Here is a 20,196-nt window from a genome sequence, read left to right as displayed (position 1 = left end):
TATTTCTTATGTACATCGATCCATACCTTTTTTTTTTACAAAACTAGAAAAGGACACACTTCCTGAGGTATTTGGACGGTCCAGATTAAGGCAGCAGGTGTGATCCCGGTGCCAAATCGCTGCTCTAAACGGGAATCAGTTTTATTCAGTTTTTTATTCCGGCTGAAAAGACACACATAGCCTAGTCCCTGCTGCAACCCCAATCATTCATCGGTGCGTCAGTCCCTCCGAGTTAAACGCCGACGTGACCAAAATGCTGGTACCCAGGCTGCGACGTCCCGAACAACCGCGGGGGCAGGCCCGTCATTTCGCGCCTCCCCGTCGCCCATGGCTATATCATCCGCCCTCGTCATGGCCCTATCCCCGTCCCTGTCCCTGCAGATGAACACACACACACACCCAGCGATAAAACTAAAAATTCAATTTTTGTTTTATTAAAAAAGAACAGACGAAAATAGAAACAAAAAGCGGTTGCGGGAGAGGATAAATCCCAGAACGGGGAGCGGAAAATATTAATCATTTCTTCCCGCTGTCCGCAAGGGAGAGAAAAAGGGCAGGCTTTCCCCCGTCCCTTATATTTTCCGGGGGGATCCATCTCCGTTCTGCTTGGGCGGCGTCTTCTGAGGCGCAGGCTTTCCCCCCCTCCGCTCTACCCCGGCGGCCGATTCGCCCCGCCTCGCTCGGCCCTCCAGGTGCGTCCCGTCCCGCCCCCTGTTTCCGCTCTGTTTTGGCGGATTTTTCCCTGATTTTTTCGCGTTGGGTAATGGTGATCTGTCGAATTAGGGGCAGATCTGGGCGACGGGCGGGCCGGGACGGCGGGTTCTAGGGTTTGGGGCGCGTGGCTCGGGTGAATTGGTTGCGTGCGCGTGCCCGATTTGTTGAGGGGAAAAGCGCGTTCTTTCAATGATTTTCAGGGAGGGATTTTTTTTCTTCGCCCTCCTGGAAGTTTTGGTCCGCTGTTAATCATTCAAGTGTTGACTTTCTACTCGATTCGCTTTCTCCGTTGATATGTGCCTGCGAATTCTACCGCGTGTTGACTTCGTTCCATTTACTGCGGATTTTCTCGTCATGTTTGCTTGTAATTATTCCCGAAGTGCCCAGAAACTAGACGCGGGCAAACATATGTGACGCTGGAAATATGCTGTGGTGCTAATGGAATGGAAACTGCGGAAGGCTTCTAGATTTGCAGGAATTCCTGTTGTGTTTGGCAACTGCTCTTACCATTCTGGCTCGTGTAGGAAGTTCTAGACGCGCTTGGTTGTTTGCTACATGTGCAATTCGTTTCAGCGAGACCGTGCGTGGTTGCTGATGTTGTCATTGGCCTTCTGTTTACAGGTCAGGGAGGTTTCTTCCTAGGAGAGGATCAATGTCCAATTATCACGACGATCACGTCGAAGACATGGAGGATGATTATGACATGGACGACCCCGCTGAGGACATGGTTGACGCCCACCACGAGCGAGGTTTAAGAGACTCCGATTCGGAGGATGACGAGTATGCCCATTCGGTATGTCCATCAGTTGTTATTTTGTATTGTTGTGATCGCTGCAATTGGAATTAAGTCTTACGCATAAATGCAGGTCTTGCTGTGTTATCAAACGTAGATTCGCTTACGTAGTCCTCATGCTATTCGTCGTATACTAGATAGTAACATGTGGCAAAATCGGGCAGTGGTTGTTCATTCTCTTATCTGGAGAGGAATGAACAAAACGACAACATCTCATGCTTGGGAGTGTTACATAGTAAGCATGCTGCTTGTCGTATGCTACATATTAACATGGAACATGCCTGGATCAGTTATGTGAACATATAAATGACTTGATTGTAGCATTGATTGGCCATTCTCTTATTTAGAGGGGGATGAACAGAATGACAACGGTCTTACGCTTGGGAGTGTTACATAATCCTGATGCTGTTTGTCCTATACTACATATTAACATGGAGCAGACCTGGATCATTTATATGAACACATAAATGATTTGATTGTGGCATTGATTACTCATTCTCTTATTTAGAGTGGGATGACCAAAGCGACAATGGTCTCACGCTTGGGAGTGTGTATTATTTAGAGGGTTGTCTGGAGTGATGGAGCTTGTCGTTTTAGACGGTTGCACACTGTCACATGTCTTGTAGCGTCCATTTGCCTACTCTTTTTATGTACGCAGCTATCTGTTGCATGATTATGCCTCTCTTCTCATGATATCGACTTGCCATGCATATGTAAATATGCTTCCACTGGTCCGTTTATTCTGGCTTCCATTTCTAAACCACTAATTTGTTTGAACTATCGACATAGGATAAAGAAACCAGTTATTTCTCTTACCAAGTTTCTAACTTTACTTACCAATCTTCAACTTTACCAATAAGAGTTTACATATATGTGATTTATCTCCGTTGTTTCTAATTTACCGTTGTTTTAACTACATAAACCATGCTGCAGTTCTCTAAATGGTCGTTCTTCCTTGTCTGTTTAGAATGATAAGATCCCAGATACTTCGGCAGCGGATGCAAGAAAAGGGAAGGACATCCAAGGAATACCCTGGGAGAGGCTAGCTATCACAAGGGAAAACTACAGACAGACCAGATTAGAGCAGTACAAAAACTATGAGAACATTCCTAATTCTGGAGAAGCAGCAGCCAAGGTGTGTCTTGTAGAAAGTTCAGCAGCTTATGCAAAGTTTTCTGTCTGTTAACAGCTGACATGTTGTCTTGACACAGGAATGCAAACCGACTGTGAAAGGTGGAATGTATTATGAATTCAGACAAAATACTAGATCAGTAAAATCAACCATCCTACATTTTCAGGTGGGTTCATTCTGCCTCGCCACCTCTCCCAACACGCACACACATCACACAGTATATTCTGTTGCCAAATAATCATCAGATGTAATTGCTTGTGTATCTTTTCATTGGCACACCTTTCTTGATGCTCCATGATAAGATTATGATGTACTGATCACTAATGCAATCTATTCATATGTGCTAAGCTACACTATTGGCCAACATCCATTTTGATATTTTGTCTTCACAATCTTAGATGTACTATCTCCTTGAGTATATTGGAAACAAAGAATAAAGCAGCTGCAAAATTGCTAAGCTTAACTCCATATTTGAATGTTATTTTGGTCCACTACTTCATGCTTGATTGCAAATTCCAACTTCTAGTTTGAAGAAAATTGCATCGATGCTTTTAGCTGTATTGGTGTATATTAGTTTCTAAAGCTTGTATTAAAAACTTAAGTTGAATTAAACGTTTTAGAACATGAAATGCTTGCTTGAAAATTTGGAAGTTGCTTGCATGATGAAATGTATCCGTATATTAAAAAGAGGAGGGCCTAAGGACAGGTGGTCCTTGTATCTTTGGGGTTAATTCAAGTTACATGGCTGTTTGGAGAACCTTTTACCATAGGGATTCAACTTGTTGAAAGGTGTCTGCAAGTCCTGATTATGTTTCTCTGCCTATAATCTGTGTAACCTAAGCTGTTGCTGTGTTTGATCTAACCATTTGCATTTGGTCTCAGATTCTTAATTGATGTTTTTCCCATTCCTTACACAGTTTTGATACTGTGACTTTCAAGTGCGTGAAACAATTGACATGATTTGTGCCTGCAGCTGAGAAATTTAGTATGGGCTACATCCAAGCATGACGTCTACCTAATGTCACATTACTCAGTGCTTCACTGGTCAGCGTTGAGTGGTGTGGACACTGAACTTATGAATGTCCAAGGTCATGTGGCACCAAGGGAGGTATGGTGCATGATTGTACTTTATAATCTGTCTCAATTTTTTCACATCCTGTAGAGCTTATCTTGTTCTTCTTCTATTAATGTTTGTGGATCTCTTATTTCAGAAGCACCCTGGAAGTCTATTAGAGGGGTTTTCTCAGACTCAAGTTAGTACCTTGGCAGTCAAGGACAATTTGCTGGTAGCTGGCGGATTTCAAGGGGAGCTAATCTGCAAGGTAGGTTGCCCAAAGTAACTTGAATCTATATAAATCTGCTATCTCTGGCATGGTGGCAAACTTCCATTATTTGTGATGTCAATAACATTTGTTTACTGCATGCTCACCTAGCTTCTTGCTCCTAGTGCACTATTGATTCTAACCACTAGACTAATAGCTTAAGGGATTGAGGATTTTATGGTGGGATGTTTGTGGTGAACCAATATAATCACTGATTACCTGAGTGGCTGGGACTGAACCTCAAAAGAGACTGATATTGTTGGATTAAAAGTACTTGAGTCTGCTTCTTCAAGAGTAAAATCTATAAAAAGAAGATCATGTCTGGTGTTCAATAAACTCTTTGCAAAAGAGTTGTTCTTTTCTTCATTCTGAAAATTTTGCTGAAAATCACTAACTGATGACCACTATGTCACTGTTTTTCCTTTGCTATGATTTTGCATGTGTGTGCTGAAAGTAACTAATTGATGGATGCTGGTGTGCTTGTGCTCACATGCTTAATCTTTATATAAACTCTTATTATTGATGTAATATTGATTTTTACCACTTCTGTTGATGTGGAATGCAGCACCTTGATCGAGAAGGAATAAGCTTTTGCTGTCGAACAACATATGATGATAATGCTATTACTAATGCAGTTGAGATATTCAATACTGCTAGGTAATGTGATGTCCCCGTTATTAGGTTGTGAACTTGTTGAGTGTGTGTTCATGCTAGTTCTTGTTTTCCTTCCCAGTGGTGCTGTTCATTTCATGGCATCGAATAATGACTCCGGTGTAAGAGATTATGACATGGAGAGATTCCAGTTATGCAAGCACTTTCAGTTTGATTGGCCAGTAAATGTAAGTTCCTTTCTTTATTTCTACTACTTTTCTTGTCTTGTGAACCTGGAACACAATTTTTTTTACCTCTTGCTGCATATGGTTATGATCTTGTGCAGTCAATATGCTTACTTTTGGCATCTTGCTGTTGTTGAACCTAGTAAAATTAGAATAGGAGTTTTTTGTGTAAAAAGCAAAACAGGAGTGTGTGAACTGATGGTGCCTTGGTTCAAGGAAAAAAAAAAGAACTGTTGCCACAACTGACGAGATTATGATGTTCTGTCTTCTGTTCTGTTCTGAATGAGAACTGGGAAGTATGGTTAGAACATGTCGAGCAGACTAGCGAAATTTGACCTATATCTCCATTTGGCTGGCCATCTCCCCCTCTATATCTTCATTTGGCTGGCCATCTAAAAAGATCGCCCCCTCTATCTTCTACAACAGACCAGCCAAATTTCACCCTCCATATTATTACTCTCTCTCATGTATGTCAGTAATTTCTCATAACTAACAGTATATTTGTTATGGCAACATTTCTAACGATTGTATTTATAACGGCGAGATAGATATATGACGGCTATGTTTTGAACTATCTTTCGGTGCAGCTTTGCAGTTAGTGTATAGATTTCCGTACGTCTCATCGATCTGCCAGTCATTCTTTTTTTCCGTCTAGGTTTAGAAAGCTGCAGCAAATTCTATTCTCGGACATGAACAAACATTATATCAACGGCGGAAGTTATGAAAGCAAATTTATGCCACTGAATACTAAAATGGAGAGGAATATCAAGCAGCATTCACGAATCAACCATTATAGCATCACCAGTCACTCTTTATCTAGCAGCATTCATGAATCAACCACAGATGCAAATAACGTATTGGAAATTCGGAATCAAACAAGCACGATTCATTGCTGAGCCCATCAGCCCATGCGCACAGAGAACTCAAACACACATCTCTTGCATCTCTCATGACACCCACAATCCCCATTGATCTGTCCTCTGTGGCTCGTGCGACCAAAGCGCATGCATCTCCGCCTACCAAATTCAACAGCAGCTGCCAGGGCCATTAACACAGCAGGCCACAACAGCATGCTCCGCTCTGTGTAGGATGTACCCCACCCGAGCTGCATCGCTACTGCCACCTCCACTCTCGCATCCTGGCCACCACCCCTCGTCATCCACCACAAGCAACATCAAGAAGCACCTCATCCATATCCTCCCGTCGGCCGCTCCTCGTCCACATCCAAGCACTTCCTCATCCACCAACTCCTGTCCACCTCACTCTTAGGCCCTAATCCAGATCATCCCAATCGCTTGCTTCCCTTCCTGCCTGTCCGCCACCACCACCAACCTGCAGGGCCGTCATGCAGCCACCGTCTCTCCACCTGTGCTAGGAAGGAGAGGGGAGGAGGTGGATCCTACCTTTGAGGTGGGGACGGAGCTGTCGACCGTTGTGGCGGGAGTGAAGCATCCGAATGTGGTGGTTGAGCTCCAAACAGGGACAGAGGGCCACTCGGCACACGCCAGACGGCGTTTGTCCAGGCCAGGATGGATGGATCCAAAGATGGTGAGCCAGTGGGCGCGCGTGGCTGCTGGAGGAAGGTCTTTCCTACTTTTGCTATTTTTTGCATGTAGCTTGTGTGATAGAGCAGCTGCTGGAGATGCTCTTACATTTGTGCTAATAGGCATCCTTCAGGATTAATCTTGCACATGGGCGTGTGGCTGGTGGTGGAAGGTCTTTCCTACTTTTGCTATTTTTTGCATCTAGCTTGTGTGATAGAGAAGCTGCTGGAGGCGGTCTTACATTTGCGCCAATAGGCATCCTTCAGGATTAATCTTGCACGTTTACGCGTGGCTGCTGGAGGAAGGTCTTTCCTACTTTTGCTGTTTCTGGCGTCTAGCTTGCGTGATACAGCAGCTACTGTAGATGCTTTTACATTTGCGCTAATAGGCATACTTCAGGATTAGTCTTGCATGGTTGCTGGAGGAAGGCCTTTCCTACTTTTGCTATTTTTTTGCATCTAGCTTGTGTGATAGAACAGCTGCTAGAGATGCTCTTACATTTGCACTAATAGACATCCTTCAGGTTTAATCTTGCACATGCCAACCAAAGAAACCTCTTTTTTTTCTTCCTTTTTGTGGCTTGCTCCCTTTTCGACATTGTATTGATAGTAAATGGAGCAAAACACCATGTATACGCTCGTTATATATCATAATTAATGAAATGCTCTTGCTTTACTCTGACCCTATACTGTTGTTTTGTTGGTGCAGCATACATCTCTGAGTCCTGACGGGAAGCTTGTTGTTATTGTGGGGGACGATCCTAATGGTTTACTTATTGATGCCAATTCAGGAAAGGTATATGATCCCAGGCATAAAACACCAGTTGTTCACCAAACCCTGATTAATATTTCAAATTAAAACGCTGATACCATGTGTGATTAAGCGGGTGCACCTGTTTTGTACTCTGGACACAGACTCTTCATTCCATGAAAGGTCATCACGACTTCTCATTTGCATCAGCCTGGAGCCCTGATGGCCGAACGTTTGCTACTGGGAACCAAGACAAGACATGCCGAATCTGGGACGCGAGGAACCTATCAAAAGCAGTCCATGTATTGAAGGGTAACCTTGGAGCCATCAGATCAATCCGGTTTACGTCGGATGGGCAGTTCCTGTCGATGGCGGAACCAGCGGACTTTGTCCATATCTTTGACGTGAAGAGCGACTACAACAGAAGGCAAGAGCTGGACTTCTTCGGCGAGATATCTGGGATGTCTTTCAGCCCCGACACAGACGCCCTCTTCGTCGGCGTGTGGGATAGAACATATGGTAGCCTCCTCCAGTTTGGGCGTCTGTATAACAATTGGTACCATGACACGCTGCTTTGAGGCTAAAGCGGAGCGGATGTCGGGCCTGCATGTCTGTCCCCCCACAGCTGCACTGAATCTCGCAGCATAAGTTAGGTGTCTCCCTGAAATCGGAATTTCTCGAGTTGACCTGCATAATTCAAATTAATAAATGTTGTATCCTTGTATGTGTATATAAACAAATGTACAGATGCCTATAGCCTGTGTGCCGGGGTAGAGCGCATCTCATCATATATGTTTAGGTTCCAGTTAGTTGTAAGGCATATTGACTCAAGTCGAGTGACGCTGTGAACATTGTCGTCGATGATGTTGTGACTTGTACGATGAACGACATCCGCTTACTTGCGTCATGTTCTGTCTGTTAATTGTATGTACTTGTCTTGTTGGTCAGAATCTGTGCTATGGTGGAGGCTCCTGTTAGTTTGAGTGGAAGTCTGGTTTGGTGGTGCTTGTCATACGGAGCGGACGACATGGCTTTGCCTCTGGCTCTAGTTTTGACTGGTCGATCTCGGCCTTGTTGATGTGTGTGCGAGGTTTGTGTTTCTCGACTCTATCTGGTTAATTAGATTTTGTCCTTCTCTAGGATCTCTAGCGTTTTCTTAAGAGGGCAGCGGTTTGCTTTGCATTGTGGTCAGACAGTGTCTTCTGATCTACACTAGCAAGATGCCCGTGCATTGCATGGAACATCAAGATGCATTTTTTTACAAATACTTGTTGTGATTGACCCATGCGGGAGTAATCCCATGTGTAAAAACTAATGATATGTCGAGAAGGAGAAGAGATAAGGTGAGGAGTGGGGTGTGGTGGTGGTGGTGGTTGGTGGTTGGACTAAGCGGAGGCATGAGGATGGGCATGGAGATGTCAGATTGTTCCAGAGACTTCCTGTTTTAATTGCTCAACAATGAAGTTGTGGGAGATAGGATGAACGAGAGAAGGCCTTATCTGCAAATGTGAAGAGAAGTGTGGGTATTTCTTTGTAAAATTGCCATAGTATGTTTTCTATCCGTCAGATATAGATCAAACGGTCTATATTGCAAGATGACACACACGTGATCACACCAACTTGGTATTTTTTAACGAAATATGTATATGGCAACCGTGTGGCAGATTGCGAAACTGCCACACGCATCCAGCGCCGTCAGTTCCCTCTCGATCTCCTTCCTTTCCCGCACGACCTCCTAATTTTTTCCTTTTCCCGCATGACTCCCGATCTCCTTCCTTTCCCGCACGTCCTTCCCCACCAACCTCCCCTGATTTCCTTCTATTTTCGTAATCGTCAATTATGGCCCTACGTGCCTTCCTGATTTTTGGCAAAAATAATGCTTGGACTAGGATTTGATCTCTGGTTTGCAGGTAATCAACAAAAGGAGCTTACCACATCACCTATGACACTCATTATTGAACAAGCTAAGGCAAATACTGTTTTTGACATGTTTTTGCCTTTAATATGTTAGCACTGAAAAACTTTTTGTTTCAAGCATCGTGGTAACTTTGATCATTGGGAATAAATTTGTTGAACCCCCTCCCCCCCCCCCCCCCCCCCCCGGTAATTTCTGTAAATAGCACGATAACATTCACGCCATTGACCTGATAATTTAGATACAAACATCGTGGTAACTTTAACCATTGGGGAAGACAAATGTGAAAAGATATCCGATAATTTATGTGTAAATATATGGTAATATATGCAGCGCACATCTGATAATTGAGGTAGAAACACCATGGTAACTTTAACCGTAGGGAATATTTTTTTGAAAAGATACTCCGGTATCTTCTGTGTAAATAGCACGGCAGTATACCTTCCTCCCCTGGCATTTTTATGTGTATATAGCATGAAAATATATGCACTGCGATAACTAAACACCATGATAAGTTTTTGACCCGTGGGGGAGGGGGGGGGGGGGGGTGAATTTGTTGCTGAAACATACCCCTGATAATTTTTGTGTAAATAGCATGATATTTTAACCACTACGGGCTTGATAGGTTACCTAGAATCACCATGATAACTTTTTGTTCCAGGAAAAAGTTGTTCAAAACATCCCCAATAATTTTTGTGTAAATAACATGATAATATAAGCACTGCATAACCGATAACTTGCAATATAAACATGATGGTAACTTTTTACCAAAGGAAAATAAGTTGTTAAAAACATACACTCACCTCGCGCGTGGGCCTTTTGGATGAACACAACACATGGCGTGCCACAGGAAAGTCACATAATGTTTAATGTCATGAGGGACACACGTGCTATAGGCGTGATAAGTTACGCAAAAACATCGTGATAATTTTTGACCTACGGAAAAAGCTACCGAAACTATAGGCGTGATAATTTTAGGTGCAAGTATCATGATAATATACGAACTGTAGACCCGGTAACTCATGTACAATCCCCCATGGTAACTTTGACCGGGGGGAGGTTGATACCATGGTAACTTTGTCCTGAGGAGAAATCATGTGGTAGACGTGAAGAAGTGACTGTTTTCTCGGAGGTGGGCGCCCGAGATGTGCAGGAGAAGCAAGTTTCTCGGGCGAGCCTACGGGGTCGTTTGGGAGAAGGCGAGGTCAAAGGACGAGGGATCGTGTGATACTTTAAAATGAAAGAAGTAGAGGTGTGTCAGTTTTGCTTATATGGCACACGTGTGCCAAATATCACAGTCTTTTTTTAATAAGAGTAGAGATACTTTCTAGCCACAGCCTTTCTACAAGTTATTGGATTTCAATAAGTTTATGCTGAGACGGAGGTCCGAAGGCCACATTGTTTGCTCACAGCATGGCAATGATGCATTTAGAAGGAAGAAGATTTCGGCACCTTTTACAGTGTCAGAAAATGTTTTATATTTTGAAATAGATAAAGTATCTTTAAATTTCTGCAAAGACATTTTTAAAAAGTCTATACTACTTAATACATGGTCTTTTGACCTTCTGAAAAAGAAAATCGAGCTATTTTTTCTTTGCTTCGCTGCGATGGTGCAGTGGAAACTAGCCCGTGCACCTATCTCGGAGACTCGGAGGTGTGGTCTGACGCAGCGTTGTGTTTCCACAAGTCGAGGCGCCGAAGCCATCGATGGATCCATATATAAAGCACCCAAGCTGGCCCGGAGAGCCAGCGTACGTAGATTTGCTCGCACCGCAAAGTTGGCAGCCACTCCACGGAGCCGACCATGCCGCAGTCTGGCCGGGCGATGAGGCGCATCCGCAAGGAACTGGAGCTGCTCTGGATCGACCGCCCGGCCTTCTGCCGGCCCGGCCCGGCGCCCGTGACGGACCTGTTCCACTGGGAGGTGGTCATCGACGGCCCCCACGGCAGCCCCTACGCCGGCGGCACCTTCCCCGTCGGCGTCGCCTACCCCAAGGACTACCCCTTCCACCCCATCAAGCTCACCTTCAGAACCAATGTGAGTCGGCCGGCACTGGCCTCTAGCTGCATGCATGCTTCATCCATAAAAGATCGACCGATCGATCGGCATCTGTACGTATGACCGCGCCAAAACGATCGATTGGTCAATTGCTCATAGTAATATCTATTGGAAAACGCTTGAAAACAGCCGACTTATTTTAACGCGAAGCATCCGTCGCCTGCTGCGCCGTCCCATGAATGCTTGCTTGCGATTCCTTGTGAGCACGCTGCGAGCTTGATTTGACTTTTCAGCGCACCCATGACACTGTAACTACTGTAATTACTAATCCTGTGCATGCTGATAGCTACTCGCTGTTATGACGACAAAATTGGGAAAAAAATTGGGTGGAGACGGGCTGCAAACCTCCTCCCGTGCGTACCCGCTCTAATCTATCGCCACTTGTCGTACCAATGCATCACGGCATCCGCTCGCGCCCGCTGTAGCGCTCCTTTCTTCGGCTCGATTCTGTCGCTCCCGGCGCTTCCGCTCGGCTCGATTGGTAAGCTGCTATATCGGCTCAAGAAACCGAACACAATCCCCATCTTGTTCCACGTCCAGCGGACAGCCAAGGCCGAGCGATGCCGACGGAGCGAGGTGGCGGCGCCCACGGAGAGCGGCGGCGACGGCGGACCAGGAGGCACCATGGGCACCTATGCCCACGACTCCACGAGTGATGCGTGTCTGTGGGAGAGCTGCTCAAACTGTTGGCGTCAGAAGACCTAGATCAGATGGCAGCCGCCTTGGCGGGCGAAGTTGGGCATGGAGGCGCCCTTGCTGGCTCACGGCGTGCAGCGCCCGCTCAGCGAGTATGTGCGTGCATGGCGCCGGCGTGCTCTCGTAGCTTGAGCTCGCTGGATATGATATCCGTGTTCACCAACTGAATGAATTCAGTTTCCGATTGAAAAGAAGAGTAGCTTTTCACTGATGAACCAGCGCCTTCCATAATAGTTTGATTTTCTAGCTTTGTGGTCGTTGCAATTTTCTTGTCAACGGGCATCACAATTGTAATATCCTCTCTCCATAGAGCATGGCTATAATAGTTGAGCGAGTATAATTTTCAGATTTCAACTCTGTATGATATTACACTGTATTTCTATTATCAATAAGCAAAATAGTTTCCCTTTTATTGCAGCAGCTGTTCATGTCCGTTTCCTGGATTGCATTGTTATGTGCTCTATGTTGCCGACACCATCACATGCAACTTGTTTGTGTTCCACAAAGCCTCCTACAGTTTAGATGTCAGAGTTTTTTTTAACTTCTCCTACACAATATTATTTCTGCATTATCATGGCCTGCTATGAGGTCTGAAAAGATGTCAAAATGCTCGCTGACGTTCTGCTCAATGGATTGCAAGGAAGCATGTTCTTTTGGTTACAACATACTTTCTTCAGTGAATTTCAAGATTCAGAAACTTATAATGAAAATAATAATGATGCTCTATTGTAAATTGATCAGAATTATTGACTGTAATTTTTCTGATCTGTAAAAGGATAGATTCTTGCAAATGGATTCAAATTGGACTGAAATTTAAACACCAATGAGTAGCATTCCAGTAAAGCATTAAATAGATAATCCTGTAGATATTACAAAGCAAGGTTCCATATTTTCATGATTTGGCACTCCATCAGAATGATAGAGCAAATTGTTCTCGAAAGCATATGGAAAATCGTCAAACTTCAACCATGTCACACTCACATGTTAAAACAGAAAACATGCTACAGGTCCAGAACTGCTATTTATCGAAATGTAACTTTCTAACGGACGAGGACAATGTGGCTTCTTGTTGAACTCCATGTAGAAGACTTGTAAATCCGCCTTGGACGAAAGGAGCAGGCATGGCCGAAGGCTGCCCGTACACATCTGTTGAGAATGTTAGCATGGATGCATTAACATATCCGCCTTCAATAAACGGAGAAGCCATGGTCGAAGGCTGACCATACAAGTCACTTGATAATGTTGGCATTGAGGCAGTAGCATATCCGCCTTGGATCACGGAAGAACCTATGGTCGAAGGTTGCCAATGAACATCATTTGCAAAGTTTGTCATAGCGTCGATGCTACTAGCATTAAGGTCCTACATCATGGAAGATGAAAAAGTTTAAAACAACAGATTAAATACAATATGAAAGGAAAATAATGAGTACAAGGCATGTCTTACGATCAATTCATCTGGATCATTGTGTTCCTCTCTATTTTCTGTTGCATTCTTTGGATCTTCTCCTATAGTCAGACATACAAAAAAAATGACTATAGAAACATATACTGGATTATAGCTTTGCTAGATTGGGTACAATCGATCAATACCTTTCTTTTTAGAATTTTTCTTTTTATTTCCTTTCTTCCTTTCAAGAGAGATTTTTGATCGTTTACTCTTTGCGCCTTTTACCACCGGAGGCACTCTAAATGATACAATACCTTTTAATGTCTCTGCAACACACTCAGTCGAAACTAGCGGAACCTCGTTGGATTTTTCTTTCATCTTGCTAAGAGAATTATCTGCTTCCAAGTCCAACTTATCTATGGCTTTCTCCAAATCATCAAGAAGCTCTTTCACTGTCGAACATTTCAATGCAACAGATGTTGCCTTCCGTGAGATACGGGCCGCTTGTGTTTTCAAATTTTCCGTATCAGTTCCTTGCTTATCAATATAGAAGCCTCTCTTTGCATATTTTGTCCATCTGTTTAGTATATATTGCGATGGCAAAATGAACACATCGTTCATGTTGAAGACTTTGAGAGCATGCTTGCACAACAAACCTATCAGATATGCATTTCATATTTTATCAGCTTGTATTAAAAATCATATTGCAATAAAAAATGTGTACACATACCTATGGATTCAAACTTTCTGCAACAACATGTAACAGTCATATCTGTACTGTTGAATACAACTGTTGCTCCATGCTCGCTGCGCATATGTGTAACCATATATGTGAAGATTGGCCCTTCATTTGTTAGCAGTTTACACGAGAATGTGAATTGCATTTTAAATTCTTTCTCAAACTCGGAATACATCCTACTTGTATATGATTCAGCCGCGGTCTTCAACAATGGTAAACTGCTATAAGTAACCGGGCTCTTTCGACGCGAACTAAAATCTTCATCCAACTCATTCTCGCGAAGGCTCGCTGAAACCTTGTCACACTCTACAAGGAGTTCGGAAAGACCAAGTTTCCTACGGAATCTTTTCTTAAAGACATTATTCATTCCTTCGCTCCTTTGAGTCGAGTTCATATCAGCTGTAAATGAGTCACGATAAATTGCAGCCCACTTTCCCCTCAATTCATACAATTTTGCCATCCATTCATTGTCCTCAAGGTTATACTCCTCCAACAATTCTTGCCACTTCCTCTTGAAGATACATTCAGATCTGTCTTCATAGACACATCTCTTAAAATCCGGTAGAAACTTCTCAGGATGCTTATGAATTACATGCCCGAGATGTTTAGCAGCATTTAGATAGATGTGCCACAAGCAAAGACGATGGCTTGTATATGGAAATACATAAGCAATTGCTCCGTCCATGGCCCTGTCTTGATCAGTAAAAATTGTGCTTGGATGCTTGCCTGACATTGCCGCGAGAAATGTCTCAAATAGCCAAACAAATGAATCAATGGACTCATTAAATATCAGTGCAGCCCCAAATATTACCGTCTGCTTGTGATGATTGGCACCAAGGATTGGAGCGAAAGGCAATTCGAACTTATTGGTATCAAACGTGGTGTCAAATGATACAGCATCACCAAAGCATGCGTAATCCATAATGGACTGACCATCTGCCCAAAAAAAATTAGCTATCTGACCATCCTTCTCATCTACTTGAATCGCATAAAAAAATTTGGATCCTCCCTCTGCTTATTCCTCAAGTATTCTAACAATGTTTTTGCATCATTGGATTCTAAATACTTCTTCCTTTCCTTACCAATCTCATTATTGCAATCCATTTTTGAGAATGGCACTTTGTCGACTCCTCCATAGAATGCTACCATGAAATCATACACCTGAGATGGCTTCATCCCAGCTTCACGTATCTGGCCAATTAGCGCTCTGTCGGCTTCTACAACACGTCGTTGGGACCTCAACTTGTGTGACTTATTGGGACTAGCAAGATAATGATTGTGATCTGTTACAACCTTTTGCACTGTCCAAATCCCCTCTCTACTGACACTAAATTGAACACGAGCCTGACAACCTGTTCTTGTAGTGGCCTTTGATGATTCGGTTTCTCGTTCTCCTTGATTACTGCAAACTATATATTTCTGGTATATAGTTTGATCTTGGCGGCGCTTTGTCTGGCTCTTTCTGATACTAAACCCAATCTTGCTGGCATACGTGTTGTACATGTCGTATGCTTTCTGCTCTGAATCGAACGACTTTCCCACTTCGGGAACAATCAAAGCTTGCCCAACTTTATCAACCACCTACAATAAAAAGTGTTGAGAATTAAAATTACATTACCACAATGTAAAATATATATTATGTTCTTCTTCACAACACATTAATTTTACATTAGGTGCGTCATGGACGGAATACTTTGTTTTGAATAAGCTATTGTACTATCAAGCCAAATATGAGCAAATCATTGTTTACAAAATTATTAATATGTCATCCCCAAATTGTTCATTACAGAGAAACATCTTATCTTGACTTCCTGATCTAGCTTTTGGCATGACAATGTACTGTAATGTACTATACACATGCAAGCTGAGATTGTTGTAAGGGACAATCTCAAAGAACCAGGCAACAACCATACCTGTTGTATCTCCTCTCCGTCAGCTCCACGACCACTGTCGATCACATCGTCCTCCTGGCCTCTTTCTCCAGTCATGTTGGTTGTGTCATACTCCTGATCTTCTGTTACGTGCGGTGGCGGCAAGTCTATGTCGCATGTTGCTGCCTCCGATGCCACTGTCGACAGCGGGCTGTACGAGGTGGAGCAGCGGCCGTCCTCATCCGCATGGTTTACATGATCCAAGGCGGCGATAGTGCCGGACTCCGGCGTGGTGACTCCCGTGCTTCTCGATGGAGGCAACACTTCACGCAGCGGGTGCACGACCCGGGGCGGCCATGGCTCTCGTTCCGGGCCGATGCAGCCATGGGAGAGAGAGGGCGGCAAGGCGTTCTGGCGTGGTGCGGCCATCCCCGACTCAGGGATCCCACGCCCACCAGTCCGATCGCGTGGTGTTGGAGAAGAGGGCTCCGATCGCTCAGCCATGGAAATTCCGATTATTGCGGAAGTGATAGATACGAGCCGCGTGGTTGTTTCTTGGAGCCGATGCGAGGTACTCGAGCCGAGAAACATACGCGCAGGGGCGGATGAGAGGCTAGCGTTAGATGGAGAGCAGGGACAAGTGGCGTTAGATTAGAGCGGGTACGCACGGGAGGAGGTTTGCAGCCCGTCTCCACCCAATTTTTTTCCCAAAATTGGAGTACCGTTGTTACTCCCTTAACTCTACAAATTAAGGCATAAATAAGGACAGGTATTTAGTGGTCAAATTGTGTCTATTTTTTTTAATTTAAAAATATTTAGATCGATTTAGGCTCGCACCAATGGACAATATTTAGCAGCCAAATAGGAACTGATATTTAGCGGCCAAATGATTATGTTTCATGTGGGGCCCGTCGACCGCTCTTCCATCTTAATTTTATTTTCATTTGGAAACTCCATTTTCGCATGTTTTTTATCGCCGACCCTTGCCTTTGTTTTCTGCATCAAGAAAGGTTGTCTAGTGCCTGCTTCTCCAAAGGTTGGTGGCTACTAGCTAGTGACGTTGTGACGGCGGCCAATGATGTTGCTCCAGTTGCGGTGTTGCGAGGCAATCCGAGTGAATGTTACAATGCAGCATCAGTTGTTGTTGCGAGGTCATCGGAGTTGCTACGACAAGTGTTGCGACGGGGCGGCTGCGCCACTGCGAGCTAGTATTGCGAGGACACCACCGTGCTTATACCCGGTGTTGCGAGGACGCGGATGCAGTATTACCTGGTATTGCGAGCAACCACTGTCATGTTTGTGAAACATGTTGAAAGCCAGTGTCGTGGGAGCGCCGCCATACTACGAGGCATGCTAAAGCCAATGCTACGAGGGGCGTCTCCATGCTATGAGAGTGACGTCGGTGCTGCGAGGCGATGTTGTGATGGGAGTCACAATGCTATAGGGACTATCGTCGTGTCGCGAGGCACACTACAAGCAAATATTGAGAGCCATGCTATGGGAGCGTCACTGATATTGTGAGCCATGTTGCGAGTGGTGACCAGATGTTGTGAGGGGGAGGCGCGGGTAGGGGAATCATGGGATGTATTGAGCACGAGACACACCGTGTGTGATTCGATGACTGGCCACGTTGCAAGTGGCGACCAGATGTTGTGAGGGGGAGGCACGGGTGGGGGAATCATGGGATGTATTCAGCACGAGACACACAATGTGTGATTTGATGACTGACCACGTTGCAAGTGGAGGGCATGCTGGTTTCAAGCCAAGACGCCGATGCTATAAGGACCGGCCACCGCAACTGCAAGCCTTGAGACGTAATGCTGCAAGGGCCGAAAAACATCGGCCAGACGTCCGCTCCTGCGAGGCCATTTAGTGACATTGTGAGTCGTTGCTGCAAGGCCGTTTAGTGATGTTGTGAGCCGCTGCTGTAAGGCCGTTTAGTGATGTTGTGAGTTGCTAAGAGGTCACCGGGGTTAATATGACGGACAGCGCTGCTGCGAGCTACTTGCCGCAAGGCTGTCGGAGATGGTACGACGGGTGGCGATGCTGTGAGGTTGACCGAGCTGCTTCGACGGACGGCGTTGTTGCGAGCTGGTGTGAGCCGATGTTGCAGGGCCGCTGGAGCTGCAGCGATGTACCGGTTGCTTCCATCACACGATGGTGATGCGTCGCTCGACAACCGGACGGTGTTATGGCCGCGATGATGGCATGCTTCCACGGCACGACGGTGTTGCGACCCTCGATGGGCTGCGGCGACGGTGTGCTTCCCCGACATGACCGTGCTGCAACGGATACTCCGTTGGTGTCTCGGCTGCAACGTGTAGCATCGATGCTGAGACGGCACCGCTGTGCTACCAGCCGGTGGTGCGACAGTACATGTGCTGCCACCCGGTAACGATCGACGTGCTACCAGCCGGTGTTGCGATGGTGCCGCCATGCGGCAACCCGGTGCTACGATGGGGAAGAACAAAGCAAGATAGTATTATATTCTACTAAACGAGGAGTGTTTATGTTGACTGGTCCGACCACAAGAAACAGTTAGGTCAAAGAGACATTTGTGTTGACACACCAACCGCCACCCACGCAACACAAGAACCAACGGTTGGCTTGTTCCATCGCATGGCTCGGAAGGCGGCTTAAAACTCGCACAAATCATCCGGCTGACGCCTAGTGCGGGTCATATCTATTCTGCACTGCAGGTGTACCACCCCAACATCGGCCCGGAGGGGAGGGTGGCGCTGGACATCTTCGGGAGCGAGTGGAGGCCTTCTCTCACGATCAGCACGGCCCTCCTCTCTGTCGTCTCGGTCCTCCACGACCCCCTGCTCGACCGCCCCGTCCGCCGCGACGCCGCCCTGCTGTACAAGCGCGAGCGGGGTCTCTTCGAGCACAAGGCCAGGGACTGGACCCGCAGGTACGCCTCGGCGCCGGTCGCCTCCTTCTATCCGGCGGGGACGGAGACGTTCGAGGAGGCGGCGGCCAGCGGGGCAGTGGCACGTCGTCGTTCTTGCGGGGCAGGGCAATGGCGCTCCTTCGCGGCTCGTCTCCCATGCATCCAGCCATGAATGCATGCACCACGTTTTTTTCCCGATAAAATGCATGCACCACGTACGATCATCGCCCAGCAAGAGCACAATAAAGTTCACCACAAGAATCCTCCATCCATAGAGTATTATTATACACGCACTAGCTACAGTAATTGGTAATTTCCGTAGAGTGTGTTGTCTTGATTACTTGTTGATCGATCCATGACCCTTGCTGGCTTTGGACCTTTGGCGTGGAACTCCTTGTGCTGCACCGAGGCGATTGCAACTTCTGAAAAAAGTATATATAGTCTGGTCTTTAGAGCATCTCCAACAACCACGCTAAACAAGCGCCGTGCCGCAAATTTGGCCATTTTAGCGCGCGGAACCCGCCAGATGTCTCCAGCGAGCGCGCAATAACCGCGCGCGCGGTATAAGGAGTTGGGCGCGCTGTCCGATTCGCTATCTCGCACGGTGTATTTGGGACGCCCGTTTCCGCGCGCGGCACACTCGAGCGCTCGCGCCGCACTCTCTCCTCTCCGCCTCCTACGCCCCGCGCGCGCCGGCGCCGGCGAACTGCACCCAATGGACGCACACGCCGGCACCCCGCTCACCCCATCCTATAGCCGCGACCCGTCCACCGCCGCCGCCGTCGCCGCCGCAAACCCTAGCGCGGGGCGTTGGCCTCACCTCCGCCGGAGCTCCTCCGACCATCGGCCTCATGCGGCCTCTTCATGCCGCTGCGAATGACCTCGGCGGCGGGTGGTGTCGCGCCGGCGCCGCCCCCCCCCCCCTCGAAGCTCCCCAATGCGGCGCGGCCGAAGAAGGGCAAGACATCGGCGAAGAAGAACAAGGCGGCGGACGGCTCCGGCACCTCGAAGGCGAGGAGGAAGAAGCTTGCAGGGCGTGGGACGTGCGCGGGGGCTACCGAAGCGCCGGCGAGCTCACTCGTTGAGCCGGCGGCCGACGCACACAACGTGTTCGACGAAATGCCCTCAAGGTAATTTTTTTTTCAATGTTTCTTTTCTTGTTATTTTTTGAATGCATTCATATAGATAGCTTATTCGCATTGTTCAAAAAACTTTGTAGTCTCAACGATGATGCATACATGTCAACTATGGGTGTTGGCTCCAACAATTCGCATTGGTCTCAAACCAATGACATGCATTTTGAAGACCATGAGTTCGAGGTGGACGAGGAGGGTGAGGGCATTGTCGACGCGCCGAAAGGAAGAGCGAGCAATTACATCAACGCCGATGACATCTTACTATGCAATACTTGGTTGCAAGTGTCGAGGGATCCATCCGTTGGAGGTGATCAAAGTAGAGATGCTTATTGGGGGCGGATGAAAGAACACTATGATGTTCACAACATGAGTGGAATTGACCGGTCCGAGAGATCACTTCGGTCCCGGT

The 20,196-nt window shown here is 46.2% G+C and overlaps 2 protein-coding genes across 3 annotated transcripts; both read left to right on the top strand.

The window, feature by feature from the left end:
- Positions 1-378: 378 nt before the first annotated feature.
- LOC123128224 (uncharacterized WD repeat-containing protein C2A9.03) lies at positions 379-7,969 on the top strand. Of its 2 annotated transcripts, none has more exons than XM_044548166.1 (10): positions 379-692; positions 1,336-1,507; positions 2,475-2,642; positions 2,719-2,805; positions 3,613-3,747; positions 3,851-3,961; positions 4,527-4,618; positions 4,695-4,800; positions 7,050-7,136; positions 7,256-7,969. In XM_044548166.1, the coding sequence occupies exons 2-10, from the start codon at positions 1,367-1,369 to the stop codon at positions 7,667-7,669; spliced, it is 1,341 nt and encodes a 446-aa protein (XP_044404101.1). In that variant the 5' UTR covers positions 379-692; positions 1,336-1,366; the 3' UTR covers positions 7,670-7,969. The 2 variants fall into 2 exon arrangements, with proteins under 2 accessions (XP_044404101.1, XP_044404102.1); XM_044548167.1 differs by lacking the exon at positions 379-692 and adding an exon at positions 1,216-1,234.
- A 2,841-nt stretch (positions 7,970-10,810) lies between these two features.
- On the top strand, positions 10,811-18,823 carry LOC123130879 (ubiquitin-conjugating enzyme E2-16 kDa-like). Its single transcript, XM_044550667.1, has 2 exons — positions 10,811-11,044; positions 18,458-18,823. The coding sequence occupies exons 1-2, from the start codon at positions 10,811-10,813 to the stop codon at positions 18,821-18,823; spliced, it is 600 nt and encodes a 199-aa protein (XP_044406602.1).
- The last annotated feature ends 1,373 nt before the right edge of the window (positions 18,824-20,196 follow it).

The sequence above is a fragment of the Triticum aestivum genome, chromosome 6A, assembly GCF_018294505.1.
Source record: "Triticum aestivum cultivar Chinese Spring chromosome 6A, IWGSC CS RefSeq v2.1, whole genome shotgun sequence".
Taxonomy (NCBI): domain Eukaryota; kingdom Viridiplantae; phylum Streptophyta; class Magnoliopsida; order Poales; family Poaceae; genus Triticum; species Triticum aestivum.
The sequence above is the reverse complement of the archived record's forward strand: the minus strand, read 5'-3'. Positions and strand labels throughout refer to the sequence as shown.